General features: G+C 51.2%; 1 protein-coding gene across 1 annotated transcript in view; it reads left to right on the forward strand.

The window, feature by feature from the left end:
* Nucleotides 1-4,534, forward strand: part of Cnga2 (cyclic nucleotide gated channel subunit alpha 2) — a 5,953-nt gene extending 1,419 nt beyond the window's left edge. The window contains exons 3-6 of the mRNA XM_010639787.2: nt 59-229; nt 1,000-1,107; nt 2,587-2,693; nt 3,025-4,534. Coding sequence (XP_010638089.1) covers nt 59-229; nt 1,000-1,107; nt 2,587-2,693; nt 3,025-4,424 — 1,786 coding nt within the window. The 3' untranslated portion in view covers nt 4,425-4,534. The remainder of the gene's footprint in view (nt 1-58; nt 230-999; nt 1,108-2,586; nt 2,694-3,024) is intronic.
* The last annotated feature ends 9,636 nt before the right edge of the window (nt 4,535-14,170 follow it).

The following is a 14,170-nucleotide window of genomic DNA, read 5'->3' on the forward strand; positions in this document are numbered from 1 at the left end:
CTCTCTCTCTCTCTCTCTCTCTCTCTCTCTCTCTCTCTCTCTCTCTCTCCTTCTTTAGGATTGTACGCCTGGTAGGGATTATAAGAGATTGGGCCAACAAGAATTTCCGTGAAGAGGAACCTAGGCCTGACTCATTCCTTGAGCGTTTCCGTGGGCCTGAGCTCCAGACTGTGACGACACAGCAAGGAGATGGCAAAGGCGACAAGGACGGCGAGGGAAAGGCTACCAAGTATAGTTCTCCAGCAAGTGGGGCTCAAGGGCTCCTAAGCATGCCATGGGAGAGCTGAATGGGGCTTCAAACTCCATTGCCAGGGGCAGACCAGGGACTGTGCCAAGCCATCATAGTAGGGAAAGGGCTGGGCAGAGATACCCGCTGTTTTAAACTCCATAACATTTCCACTGTCTTTACCCACAGCCTCTGCAACAGCCAGTGGTCTACACACCATGGGAACCTACGGTAGCTTTTCTGGCCTTAGCCACTCCAACACCAGATGTTCTCTCCAGGCTCATGAAGTGAATGTGGGCAGGGAGGGGCTTTGGACAAGGGCCTGCTACCTCTGGCCCCAGGTCCAGCAGTCAGTAAATGCACCAGGAAGGTGTGATTGAGGAGTACTGATGAAGGCATGGCTTCCCCAGCTCCTCGGTGGGTCAGAGACATGGAGGGTGTTGGTGGGAAAGACCCGGATGCTTCAGCAGGAGTGGCGGCAGGGCAGGGAAGGCAGAGCTGGAGAGTGTGTTATTTGACCCTCCACAGAAGATGCCTGTGGTTGTCTGGCCAAGCCAACATTCACCACCACTGGCCAGTGGAGGAATGGGAAGAGATGTGTCCTTCACCCTCCACCTGCCTGGCTCGAGGCTGTGGGTCCCTAAATCAGCTTACCCCTCATTCGACACACACCCCTCCACAGTGCTTTCTGGGGAGCTTTTGGCCTCTGGGAGCCTGAGCGCTGGTACCCTGGGGGACCCGATCCCAAACCTGGCCTCTGTTTGTCTCCACAGGAAGAAATTTGAACTGTTTGTCTTGGACCCTGCTGGGGACTGGTATTACCGCTGGCTCTTTGTCATTGCCATGCCTGTTCTCTACAACTGGTGCCTGCTGGTGGCTAGGTGAGCAGAGAGGGACCTTGGAAGGGGTGGCCAAACCAGCACAGTGTATGGGCCCCGGGATTCAGGAGCACGTCTGTTCCAGCTATGGACACATAGCTCATAGCAGCCCACGCCTTCTGCTGGGTTCCTTGGCTGCCAGTAGCACCTCCGTCTACCCTGTGAACCCCGGCCCTCTTTGCTATAATATGCCACCAGCCCTTCACTTCTGTCTTCCCAGTTCTGTGACCAACTCTGGCTTCTTCATGTATGCACTACTGCCCTAGGTAAGGCCACTCTGCTCTCTCCCTGAGGCAGCTACAGCAGCCCCTACCATTTCTTGCCTCTAGCCCAGCAAAGCCATCAGCAGGCTTTTGCCTGAATTGGATAGTATCCGTGTTGGGTGATCACAAGTGTGTAAAGGGTGATCAAAATGTATGAATATTTAAATTTAAAGAATTATTATAGCAAAAGACATTGCCATGAACCACCCTCAGAATACCCACCACTACTTCAAACACACATCCCTTCATTCTTCCCACTTTCTGAAACAGTTCTGGAGTCCTCTTTCATGAGTGTCTTTGCAAGGTGTGATCAAAACACTGAATACTGCCTCCCAGTGCCACCCAATGGAAAAGGAAGCTCATAAAAACATGGCACCTAGGGCCAGGGATTTATCTCAGTTGTGCCACAGCCCACCTCAGTACCAAAAAAAAAAAAAAATAGCACGGCTCCTGGTCCTCATCCACCTCATTCACTGAGTGTGGTACTGGGCAACCTCCGGCTCTTCTCCAAAGCCGAATGAACAAGAAAGGGAAACATTTTGGAATCCACCTGGTCCTCCCACCTCATTCACTGAGTGTGGTACTGGGCAACCTCCGGCTCTTCTCCAAAGCCGAATGAACAAGAAAGGGAAACATTTTGGAATCCATTCAAGACATGGAGGCAGCCACAGCAGCACAGCTAAAGACAGTGAGGAAACAGGACTTCAGAACTGCTTAGAAAAGTGGCAGGGAGGATGGGATCAGTGTGTTGGAAGACAGGGAGATTCGTGGCAATGTGGCTTTGTAATCCGTATGTTTTCAAAATATACACATTCAAACCATACGTTTTAATCACTGTGTGCATGATAGCTTGATGGGCAGAGGCTGGTTAGCAGTGCACTGCACTTTGTGCATCCAATGAGTTCTTCATTCAACTGATACCACTTGAGCGCTTGAGGGCTAGGGATGGGGCATGGCTAAGGACTGCATTGACATTTACCTTCCTGAAGCTCATGGTCTAACGAATGAGGCAGAGCATAGTGATACATGTGAGTGTGTCTACATAATTACAAGGTGGAGGTAGAAGTTACTTCTCTGTCTGCTTAGCAAATGGCTGACTGTGACTCGCTAGCGCCCCCGGTGGCCATTTTAAGCCTTGCACAAATAGGCACCCAGTTGGGCCCTCCAGGGAACCTTGGCAGATGATGTTGAAGGTGAAACCAGCCCTGTTCTCCTGCAGAGCCTGCTTCAGTGACCTCCAGAGAGGCTACTTCCTGGTGTGGCTGGTGCTGGACTACTTCTCAGATGTGGTCTACATTGCAGACCTATTCATCCGATTGCGCACAGGTGAGTGAGAAGCTGGGATGCACAGGTAGCAGTAGGACCCCCAGGCCCAAAGACTTGAGTCCAAATTTTCAGGGAACCAACTGGATACACTGTAGACCTCAACTGCTTGGCTGGGACTCCAATTTGCTGTGAGTCGCATGGTCCCATGTGCTTCTGAAGTTTGGATCTGAGAGTGGTCTTCTGGGTTCTCTCTGGCCAGCCCTGCTTTATAAGAGCTATTTGTTCTTAGGAAGGAGGGTTAAGGGAGCAATTTGGTCCTTGCTGAGTATGAGCCTATAGGGAGGGACATGCCTGGAGGCAGGGGTGACAGACTGGCTTGTATGTTTACTAGGTTTCCTGGATCAGGGGCTGCTGGTCAAAGATACCAAGAAACTGCGAGACAACTATATCTACACCCTACAGTTCAAGCTGGATGTGGCTTCCATCATCCCCACGGACCTGATTTATTTTGCTGTGGGAATCCATAGCCCTGAGGTGCGCTTCAACCGCCTGCTACACTTTGCCCGCATGTTCGAGTTCTTTGACCGCACGGAGACACGCACCAGCTACCCCAACATCTTCCGCATCAGCAACCTGGTCCTCTATATCCTGGTCATCATCCACTGGAATGCTTGCATCTATTACGCCATCTCCAAGTCCATTGGCTTTGGGGTGGACACCTGGGTTTACCCCAACATCACAGACCCTGAGTATGGCTACCTGGCTAGGGAGTACATCTACTGCCTTTACTGGTCTACCCTGACTCTCACCACCATTGGGGAGACACCACCTCCTGTAAAGGATGAAGAGTTCCTGTTTGTCATCTTTGACTTCCTGATCGGTGTCCTCATCTTTGCCACCATCGTGGGAAATGTGGGCTCCATGATCTCCAACATGAATGCCACACGGGCAGAGTTCCAGGCCAAGATTGATGCAGTGAAACACTACATGCAGTTCCGCAAGGTCAGTAAGGAGATGGAAGCCAAGGTCATTCGGTGGTTTGACTACCTGTGGACCAATAAGAAGTCGGTCGATGAGCGGGAAGTTCTCAAGAACCTACCAGCCAAGCTCAGGGCCGAGATAGCCATCAATGTCCACCTGTCCACACTCAAGAAAGTGCGAATCTTCCAGGACTGCGAGGCTGGCCTGTTGGTGGAGCTGGTCCTGAAGCTTCGTCCTCAGGTTTTCAGTCCTGGGGATTACATTTGCCGTAAGGGGGACATTGGCAAGGAGATGTACATAATTAAGGAGGGCAAGTTGGCAGTGGTGGCTGATGACGGGGTGACTCAGTATGCCCTCCTCTCAGCTGGGAGCTGCTTTGGAGAGATCAGCATCCTTAACATTAAGGGCAGCAAAATGGGCAATCGGCGCACTGCCAATATCCGCAGCCTGGGCTACTCAGACCTTTTCTGCCTGTCCAAGGATGATCTTATGGAAGCGGTAACTGAGTATCCTGACGCCAAGAAGGTCTTAGAGGAGAGGGGCCGGGAGATCCTGATGAAAGAGGGGCTGCTGGACGAGAGTGAGGTGGCAGCCAGCATGGAGGTGGATGTGCAGGAAAAGCTAGAGCAGCTGGAGACCAACATGGAGACTTTGTACACTCGCTTTAGCCGCCTGCTGGCTGAGTACACAGGGGCCCAGCAGAAGCTCAAGCAGCGCATCACTGTCCTGGAGACCAAGATGAGACAGCACGAGGATGACTACTTTTCAGACGTGAACAGCCCTGAGCCAGGTGTCGATGAGCAGCCATAAAGCTTGGGCCCAGTGTAACCTTGCCTTGACCTCAGATCTAGACGAGCTTATAGACCTCCAGGCTCACACTCATGTTCTCCATTCTCCTGTTGTTAGGGTTCTCCCCAAAGCCTCTCTGAGGCTTCAGTTTTTGGCCTGACCATCCAAGAGTAGCTAAGAGAGGAGCTTGTGGACAGTGCGGACTGTTGGCTGGGCTTCCAGGAGATTCAGCCTGCCCAGGCCTGAAGAAGGGACGGAAGAGGAGCTGAGCTGTCCTCCAGGGAAAGCCTGGGACAGGAAGACTATGAGCCACATGGTGCACATGGTGCCTGGCTCCTGTGGACCACTAGGCTTTATTGACTGGTCTGTCTGTCTGTCTGTCTGTCTGTCATCTGTTTGTCTGCCAGCCGGGAGTGGGGGTACTGCAGTCTTCTCTGAAGCAGGATGATGAGGTTTTTGGCTTCTGGTCTATTCCAAGTCAGGAGATGAGGAATAAGACTACTCATAAGCGCCAGCACACACTGCTATCTGGCTGCTTTGCCCTCTATGCAGGGCACTTCTGAAGAGTTCTTGATAGTTGGCAGTGGGCGGGAGACTCTTCAAGTTAATATGTGCATTAGGGGCTCTTACACATTAATAAATCCTTTCCAACTCTGCGTGGTATGGATTACTCACCTCCACTGTTTACTTTCTCTTCCTTCCAGCAATCTTTCCTCATGCCCACCCCCCAGGACTCTTTTTGCCTGTCATACATTGTGCCATCCTCCCTCCCCTACCTGCGCAAACCCTCGTGGTCCTTGAGGACAGCTCGGGCACCCGCTCCTAGGAGAAGGCCCTTGCCTGCACCCACTGCCCTGGGAGGCAGACAATCACCCCCATCTCCAGGCTTCCATGTTGCCTGAGAGCCCCCTGTCCTGGTTCTTGTTAAACTGCAAGATCAGTTGTAACGGCTGTGCTTCTCCATTGAACTGTGGGCTCTTTTTGCGCAAGGCCACCATAACCTCCCATGTTGCTCTCTGCAGCCTCAGCCATGTGTCTGGCCCAGAAGAACCATGGAGGGAAGTGAATGCACGGGAGAGTGAGTGAGCGGATTGATACAACTGGCCAGGAAGCACTGGCTGTGCCCGGAGAGCTGGGAGGACCTCCTGGAGGAGCAGCTATTTGACCTGTGGGTCATGAGGTGATCAGGAGCCTGAAAAGTCGAGCTGCAGATTCCTGTGCCTTCGTATTCACGCACAGTATTTGTTCATTCGTTCATTGTGGTAAATGCACATACATTTTCTTCACCATTACGTATTTAGTTCAATACTGTTCAGCATCTCTGGCCATTAGAGAAATGCACATTAAAACAACACTGAGGTTCCCTCTCACTTCAGAAAGAATGGCTATCTTCAAGAAATCAAATAACAGATGTCAGTGAAGTTGTGGGGGAAAAGGAACCCTCTTACACTGTTGGTGGGAGTGTAAATTAGTACATCCACTAGGGAAATCAGTGTGGAGAGGCCTCAGAAAACTAAAAGTAGAAATTCTATTTGTCTCAGCTGTTCCCTTTCTAGGTACCTTCCTCCAAGAGTTTGAGACATCATATTACAGTGATGCATGCGCACCCATGCTTATAGTGCACAACTTGTAAAAGCTAAATCTCAGAAGTGGTCTATATATCCATCAACAGATGAGTGGACAAAGAAAATGTATTTGCATGCAATAGAGCACTACTATGCCATAAAGAAGGATCAACTTGGGTCATTTGTAGGAAAATGGATGCACCTTGAGATGCTAAGTAAAATGAATCAGGCACATAAGCTTAAATATTGAATGGTTTCTGTTATATGAGAAACCCAAAATACAAACAAAGAGCAACATAAAAGATAATAGGAGATAATGACATAGATCTTTTGCAAAAGGGAAAGTGACTGAAGGACAGAGGGAGGGGAAGGTAGGGGAGGAAAAGTTGACGAAAAAAGAATGAAGATGCATTGTGTATGTGCACCAATGCTCCACAAGGAACATGCCCATCACACTGCAAGCATGGACTAAGAGAAACAAAAATCAGCAAGTATATTCACATTGCCATGAAATCAGTCTCCAACCCTTTCTCATCTCACAAGGCTGAAACTCTGTTCCCCTTTAACAACTTCTACGGACATCATAGAAATAGAAACACATCATATTGATCTTTGTTTTGGGCTTAGTTCACTTAGCGTACCACTGTCAACATCCATCCATGCGGTAGCCCCATCAGAGTTCCTTTCCCTTCTTAGGGCTGAATGTGATTCACTGTCGCTCATCTGTCTCTGGACAGTCTGGTAGTCTGGTGATTATGCCGTCTGTCCTGTTACAAACATGGTTGTGCAAACATCTCATTTGTTTTCAGTTTTTTTGGCTATGTACCCAGGCATGGAGTTGCTGGATCCTATGACAATTCTACTTTTAAGTTTTTGAAGAACAGTCCATCACCAGAATTCACGTTTCCTCATTCCTCTGCATCCTCATTGAAAATCCCCACTTTTTGGTGTTGTCACAGCAGCCAACTGCACGGGTGTGAGGCGATGTCTTACTGTGGCTTTGCCTTGCATTGCTCTGATGGGCCACTCTTTGGGTCATATAGTCACGTGTGTGCTGGCTTCTGTGCATCTTTTCTGGCGAAATGTTCCTTTCGAGCTCTTTAGCCATTTTAACCGCGTTGAGTTCCAGGAGTTCATCAAATACTCCAGTTGTAATCCTCTAACCGGGCACAATCAGAGAACATATCACCCCACTCTGCAGCTCGCTTTTTCACTCCATTGGCTGGGCCCTTGGAGGCACAGAAGCTTTTACTGGCATTGCAGTCCGGTTTGTCCATTTCTCACTTGTGTTGCTTGTGCTGTTGGTGTCACTAGTTATTTTTCTGTGAATTCATTCTTGTAGCCAGACTTCTTTGGAATTTAGTGTCACTTCCTGGCCTTGTCACTAGCTTATGGTAATAACTCTGAACCAGGGGAAACCTCACCCGAAGGGATCGGTAACACCACCCAGACCCAGGTCACCATCCCCGAGAGTGGTAACAGCAGGCAGATGACAGTCACAATGGGCTAACTCTCTGTGCTTGTGCTCCCCTTGGGTCTCAGGGTAGAAGAGAAGCCCCTGAGCCATTTCACCTCAAGAGAGGCCCAGCCAACAGAAGGAGCCCTCGGGGACCGAGCCGGCTGCTTGCTAAGATGCTGGTTGCTAAGGCTGCATTAAGGAGCTCAGTTTTCACCAAGCTCCAGAGCCTGGACAAGTTGTTATTTTTGCAGACTTAGGATGGCACTGGGGCTGGGGCCAGAGGCATGGCTGCATCAAACATGTTAGCCTTGGTTTTAGACAGGGCTCTGTATTGCTCCCTGGAGCCTGACTCACCCTCCATCCAGCCCCACAAAGCAAGTCCTCTTTGCAGCCTACATCATGGGTTGCACAATGAGTCTCAAAGTTGCTTTTCCCTATGGCAAGGCAGGTGTCCCTCTGGGTCCCATGGAAAACCCACTGGGGCAAGACTTAGACTTCAGGGTTCAGCTCCTCCCCCCCTCCCTAATTCTCCTTTCCCCAGATATCCTCGGGTCCAATTTCCACAAGCTTTCCCTGCCCACCAAATGACAATCTTCAGTGACAGGGATGGGGGTAGGGAGAGTGAGAGAGGAAGAGGGAGAGAGGGAGGATGTGAGCCCCGTGTGGCTACCCTGTGAGGCCTTAGACATCAGCCACCACAGGCATCATCTGTTTCTGACCAGCCCCCACCCACTCCCTCTCTGCAGCTCTCTCCGCAGGAGCAGGAGCGTGACTCTGCCTGTTGCTGGCCGCCGCCCCCGTCTCTCTTCTGTAACTGGCTGTAATATAAGAACTGAAGTACATTTTCCATTATGTGCTGTATTTATGCGGCACAGCCTGATGTTCCCAGCTCTTAATTTTAAAATGTTTAAATTGGAATGTTTTTTATTTCCCTTTGAATATACCCTCAGAAAGTAAATTGCCCTATTTGTATATGGCCATCAATTTGCTTTTCTCTGCATCGCTGACCTTTGCAGGAAACAAAAGCCCCTATTCTCATCCACCACTCACCCTCTCCTTAGGATCTTAACCTTGGCGGCCCCTGTGTGGCTTACAGACTGCTATCCCAGTCCTAACCCAGCCTAAGTTTCAGCCTCAGCAGCATTTGCTTGTTTCTTGGTCTGGAACTTAAAGCTAGTCTGGCCACTTGCTCCTTTCCTGGGAGGGAGACCAAGGCCGAGGTACCCCTCTTCTATTTACCCTGGAAACAAAGCCCTGAAACCACAGACAAAGAACCCAACCACCAGAGGGCGCATGGACCTCAGGAAAGTGAGGTGGGCTCTCTGACTCCCCCTACCAAGCAAGGGACTGAGCAGGGCCTGCTGGGCAGTTGGGTGGATGTCCCCAAGACTGGCAGAGCTGTTGGACCAGTCTACCTCCAACCAGTGCCTCTTTATAGTCCCTTCAAAAGTCCTCAGGACTTCCCAAGTGTCCGAGCCCATGGCCCCATCTGTGCTAGGTGCCCAGACCCTCCTGGAGGGTGGGGAAGGAAGAAATGTTGCCATTGAATTGCAGGGGGACCTGGACACTATGGTTGTCCTGACTTTTTGGCATGTGCATTCGAGAAAAAATACTAGTAGCCTGCAAAACCCCTGATGTTCTGGATGATGTTGCTTAGCACTGAGCTAAAGTAAAACATGAGCATATTTAAAGTTGATTGAAAGAAAATTATTATGTAAATAATTGTTCCCATGATACATGAAGGCAGTAAAGATAATGGTATATATCCAATTAGCTACTTGACACCACCACAGGAATTCAAATTTAACATCATTCCAGCTCACTGCCTGAGTGCTTTTTTCCCAAGTCTGTGCATCCTCACCACATTGGTAATGACCTGTCTATCCTTCCCCTTGCTCAGGCCAAACCCACTGCAGTCATCCTGGACTCTTCTTTTTCCTTTGCCCACCACTTTCAATTATCTGGGAAATGCTGGAGGCTTAACTTTCAAAGTTCATTCAATATCCACCCACCGCTCCCAGCTCCACATCCCCTGTCTCAGCCGCAGACAGCTAGTCGCCTCCGGAGTGATGTCCTGGCTCCAGCCCGTGCCCCTGCAATCCATTCTCCACCTGCCCACCAGAGGTTTAAAACATGAAAATCCCATTTCTTCACTCCTCTGCTTGAAACCTTCTGGTAGTTTTCCCTTATTCTTTGGAGAAAATTCCGACTCATGCCTGTGGTCCCCCCAGGTCCTGTCCAGTAGATGTGGCCCTGGAAGAGTGAAGACCTTGCCTGCTGTTGTTCTAACCTGCTTCTCTCTGTCTTGGAACTTCTGCACATACCCAGCCTCTTCTTGTCTCACTTGCTGTCTTGACTCCTCCTCCTCGGGGTCTCTCGGAGAGGGCAAGAGCCCCCATCTCCTCAGTGGTTCCCCACAGCACTTCTCACTTCCCCCAGTCCTTCTGTGTGTCTGCTTCCAGTTCACTGTCCCCTTCCCTCTTCAGACTGCCCACATCCCAAGGTAGAGATCCTTTCCTAGCTCTCTACTGCAACACCAGTATTTAGAGCAGCTATGGTCATGGCACAGCATTCTTTAAACACCAAATGCTGGGGGTTTCGCAAGGGCTGGTTTCCTCCTCGGCCTCATCCCACTGCCAGTCCCCAGCCCCAGTTGTGCCACAGCTACACATAACTCTTTGGTGATCCACAACCCAACCAGAGCTATCCCCCAAGGGGCTTCATTACTCCTAGTTCTTCCCCCCAGTCTCTGCCTGCCTCATGCCTGTCATCCTTCATAGTCACCTCGAACGTCACCTTCTCCTTGAAGTTGTCTTTGATCTCTGCTCCTGTCGTGTGCTTATCTATGTTTGTGGCTCTCCTAGTCCTTGTTCCCTGAGCTCAGGTCTCTGAGTGAGATTCATGCTGCCCATCAGTAGCTAAAGTTACCTGCAGAGGGAGGCTATGTGTACTTGGCTCTAGAGGGCTCTGCTGAAAGCAGAACTCCTTGCCTTGCATAGGGATGTGGGGTAGGCAGGCCCATGATGCCTTGCGGCCCCGACAGGAGGAGTGCTGTGCCATTCTAGCTGTGGGTTCAGATACAGTAGTCTTCCCATCAGGGACTGAGCTGCCAAGTACTAAGTGACCTCACTTCTCCCTGAGGCAGATTCCCCTGGAAGGGCAATCTAGTCCTGATTTAGAGCCCAACACCAAGCCAGCTACAACTTGCCCTGGTGGGGAGGGCAATGAAGATGCATTTTTAAGCTAACAGCTTTGTTAAGTGCTGGTCCAAATAAGACTGGGCACTGGGCTGGCAGCCCCATAACTGATGATCATTAAGTGGCTGTCCCATTCCGTTTCCAGTTGCTAGGGACTTTGTTAGAAATAGCGCAGAAGAGCAGTTGGAGAAGGGAGCATTATCTCCATACCCAATGAAGACATCTTCCTTTGGCTCCTCTAAACTTGCTGGAGACTGCTGTGTGTTCCCCTGGCTCAGATTGGGTGTTGGTCTAAGGAGGGCTGAGGAACCTGCTGTTTTGCCCTCCATGGACCAATTCGTCCCTGTGAACGTCATATTTGCCCCCCTTGAAGCCCATTGGGCAAGTAGGATGGGGTGCCAGGCCCAGGAGGCTTCACCAGTCCTGGAATTAACTTGGCCTTGCTGGCTGAATGGAGCAAATCGCTTCCCCATTTGGACCCTGTTCCCCCATTTTTAAAGGGAGGAGTTTCTCAGGGCCTTTTGCAGCCTTCCTGGAGGAAGGAGGAGAATAGATTTCTTAACATAACTCATAACCCTTGCATCACTCAAGTGCTAACTTCCAGCAAGGCCTCTTCGGAGTTGCCAGTTTCTATAGATCAGTGTTTTTAATTAGATGGGTTTTCTTGTTTTTTTTTTTTCTCTATTGGATTGAGTAAGCAAATTAAATTGAGCAATTTGCCATGAGGTCATTTAAATGCCAACTCAGTTTCATAGCCTGGGCTTATGCCACATCCAAATGCTTCCAAGTGATGGAATCAGAGGCCAGCTAGAGGAGTGGGCAACTCCTCTCCCTGCATCTGTAGATGACCCCCCCTCAGCTTGGAGAGTCTGAGCCTCTGTTTGGGTCTAGGGGGGTAAAATGGATGACTGAGAGGGGGTCCCGAGTCCTGGACTGGCCTGGGAAGCACAGCGCAGTGATACTGACGAGACGTTCCCAGGTTAGCCCGTGGACACGGGGTGGCCTTGTACTGGCAGCCTCTGTTTGCTTCCGTTCTGGCATGCTGGGACACTGTGGTTCTGGGGAACGGGGGCTGTCCGTTGTCACCAAAATATAGCTGGTCTGTGTTGGGTGGGGTCCGAATTTTGGAAGGCTGAGCGAGGCAGGTTGGGAGGGTAGCCGGGTGGCCTGGGCTGGGGCCCGCAGCAGCCTGCCCCCCCCCCGGGGGGTCTAGCCATCTCAGGGACCGCAGGCTACCTTTCTAGACGGTTCGCTCTCATGCTGTTCCGCCTCCGACCGCAGAGCAGGGTGGGGGCGCTCTCGCGCCATTAGTCAAGCTTGCTGCCTGGCTTTCCAGACCCTCGCCCACGCTCCACGTCGCAGGAGCTGCACTGCCCTGCAAGTGGCGGGAGCTCTTCTGCTAGAGGCACAAGTGGGGAGTGGGACAGCGCTGAACGCCCAGGCAGAGGGAATGGCAGGAAGAAGGCTCTTCGTGGCATCTGCCTTACATAGCCCCTTTCGTGCCGGAGGGAAGGAGGGGGTGTAGCTGCGACCTGCGCGGGAAGGCAGGCGTAGGGCTGGGGTCTCTGTTTCGCTCCTTAGGGGGTGCCCCGGACCTGTTGGATTCAGAGAAGCTGTGATGAGATGTGACAGATGTAGAAGGATAGTGGCTGGAGGACTCCAGGTGGGGCTGGGGACAGGCATTAACAAGGCAAATTGGGAATGCAGACACCCCTGCCGATCGACTTCATCTCCAGTACCCAGATATTCCATGCGCGAAGAAGAACAGCCGGCTCGAATGCCCCACCACTCCTTCCTCCTGCCAGGCCCCCCAAACCATGACCCAGGCCGCCTCACTTTGGCCATTCTTTGGCAGTCTTTGGACCCCGGTTTCAGGTTAAAATTGACATTTTAACAAGCCACCCCTACTTTTGGGGGGCATGTAGAGATTCCTCCTAGCCCAGACTGATCAAGTCATTATTATTATTTTTGCTAGGTTCCCTTGTTCCTATTTATGCTGGGCTCAGAGGAGATGCCAATAAACGTTTGCTGAAAGAAGGAAGAGCCCAGTGTATTTCTCGATTTAAAAAAAAAAAAAACATATGTGGATTTGTCTGTGTTTCCTATGATACCTGGAAAATGAAACACAGCCCTTTAGGAAACAGCTGCGGTCCACACAGCAGTGGCTTTGGGGAATAAGCCAGTTGTGGGCAGATGTGGGGCTGTGGGCTGGCAGGGAGCAGAGTCTGGGAAAGAGGAAAGTGGCCTCTAAAGAGTCCCAGGAACATGGCTCATTTTGCACGTATGGTCTTGCTCTCCTTTTTCTCTCCTGACCGTGTGGAGCTCAGAACAGTTTTTCTTGGCCCAGAGATGTGGCAGTCAACTTGCCACTGTTTGAACTTGCTGAGCGCCGAGAGCCTCTGAGACAGCCCAGCTGTTGTGGGGTCCGAAACGCTGCTGCCCACCGTGGATGCATGACCCCAGAGCTGTTCCTGAGCCCCAGGTGAGCCACTGCAGACCTGCTGGGCTGCTTTTACTCAGCTGCAGATGACAAGACAGCCAGAGGGAGTAAGCACTGATGGGTGACAGTTGAGGGGTTAGAACTGGAGCTGGCTGAAACTTGATTTTTGTGTTTTTGAATCTTGCTGTGTATTGAATCATTTCTGAAAGGTATGCAAATCATATTCACTGGTTAATAGGCTTGCCTGTTGTTTTGAGAGTGTATTTTTCATAAGTAGACCTACAAAGACCAGTCCGTTTGGACCAGCGGCCCTGCAGAACCACATGTGGGGCGGAAGTGGCCTCCCTGCCTGTAGCCCAAGGAGTGGGGGCTGCTTGGCTGCTGCTGGGGGGCTTCTGTGTGTACGTGGGGCTGAGGACTTTCGGGGAGAAGCCAGCCTGTGCTCAGCTCGGAATGGAGGAGAGAAAAAAAGAAGAAGGGGAGGGAGGAGGGGAAGAAGGAAGGAAGGGGAGGGAGACATCTAGACTCCCGTTGTGGTGACTCATGGTCACGGAATGACGATAGCTGGAAAAGCTTAGCTGCCTCTCAGGCCAGTCCAAGGACCCTCACTCAACACCCAGAGCTCAGTGTGCAGCTCTGGGGCAGGAGGGGGGTGGTGGTGGTGTGGAGGGGACAGCCTGGGAGTGGAAGGGTCATGGTGGGTAATGTGCCCGGGGGCAGTAAGGCAGCATGGCCTAGGAGAGGGCTGCTGGGATATTTCCTGCTCCCCTACGGGGGCTTCAGAGGGTCACAGGGTCAGCTGAAGTATCTTCCCTGCCTGCAACCTCTACCGCTCCCTTTCGCTGGCTCATTTTTCTCACTCTTCTCCCCACTTCTCTCTGCTTCCCTGGCTCTTTCCCTCCTCCACTTGCCCTTCTTTCCTTCTTGCCTCTTCTCCAGAAGCACTCTCAGCTCCTTCCACACCTCCTGACCTTTCTTCTAATGGAGAGACCACACGTGGGTCCCCGATTGTGCATTTTCATCACTGCACCAAGGCCTGACAGAGGGTGGGGGCACTGATTTTCTGGGTGCTCAAATATGTGGTTTCTTTGAAGCCTCTCATGAAC

This window comes from Fukomys damarensis, unplaced genomic scaffold (assembly GCF_012274545.1).
Source record: "Fukomys damarensis isolate Sample0158 unplaced genomic scaffold, DMR_v1.0_HiC HiC_scaffold_39, whole genome shotgun sequence".
NCBI lineage: Eukaryota > Metazoa > Chordata > Mammalia > Rodentia > Bathyergidae > Fukomys > Fukomys damarensis.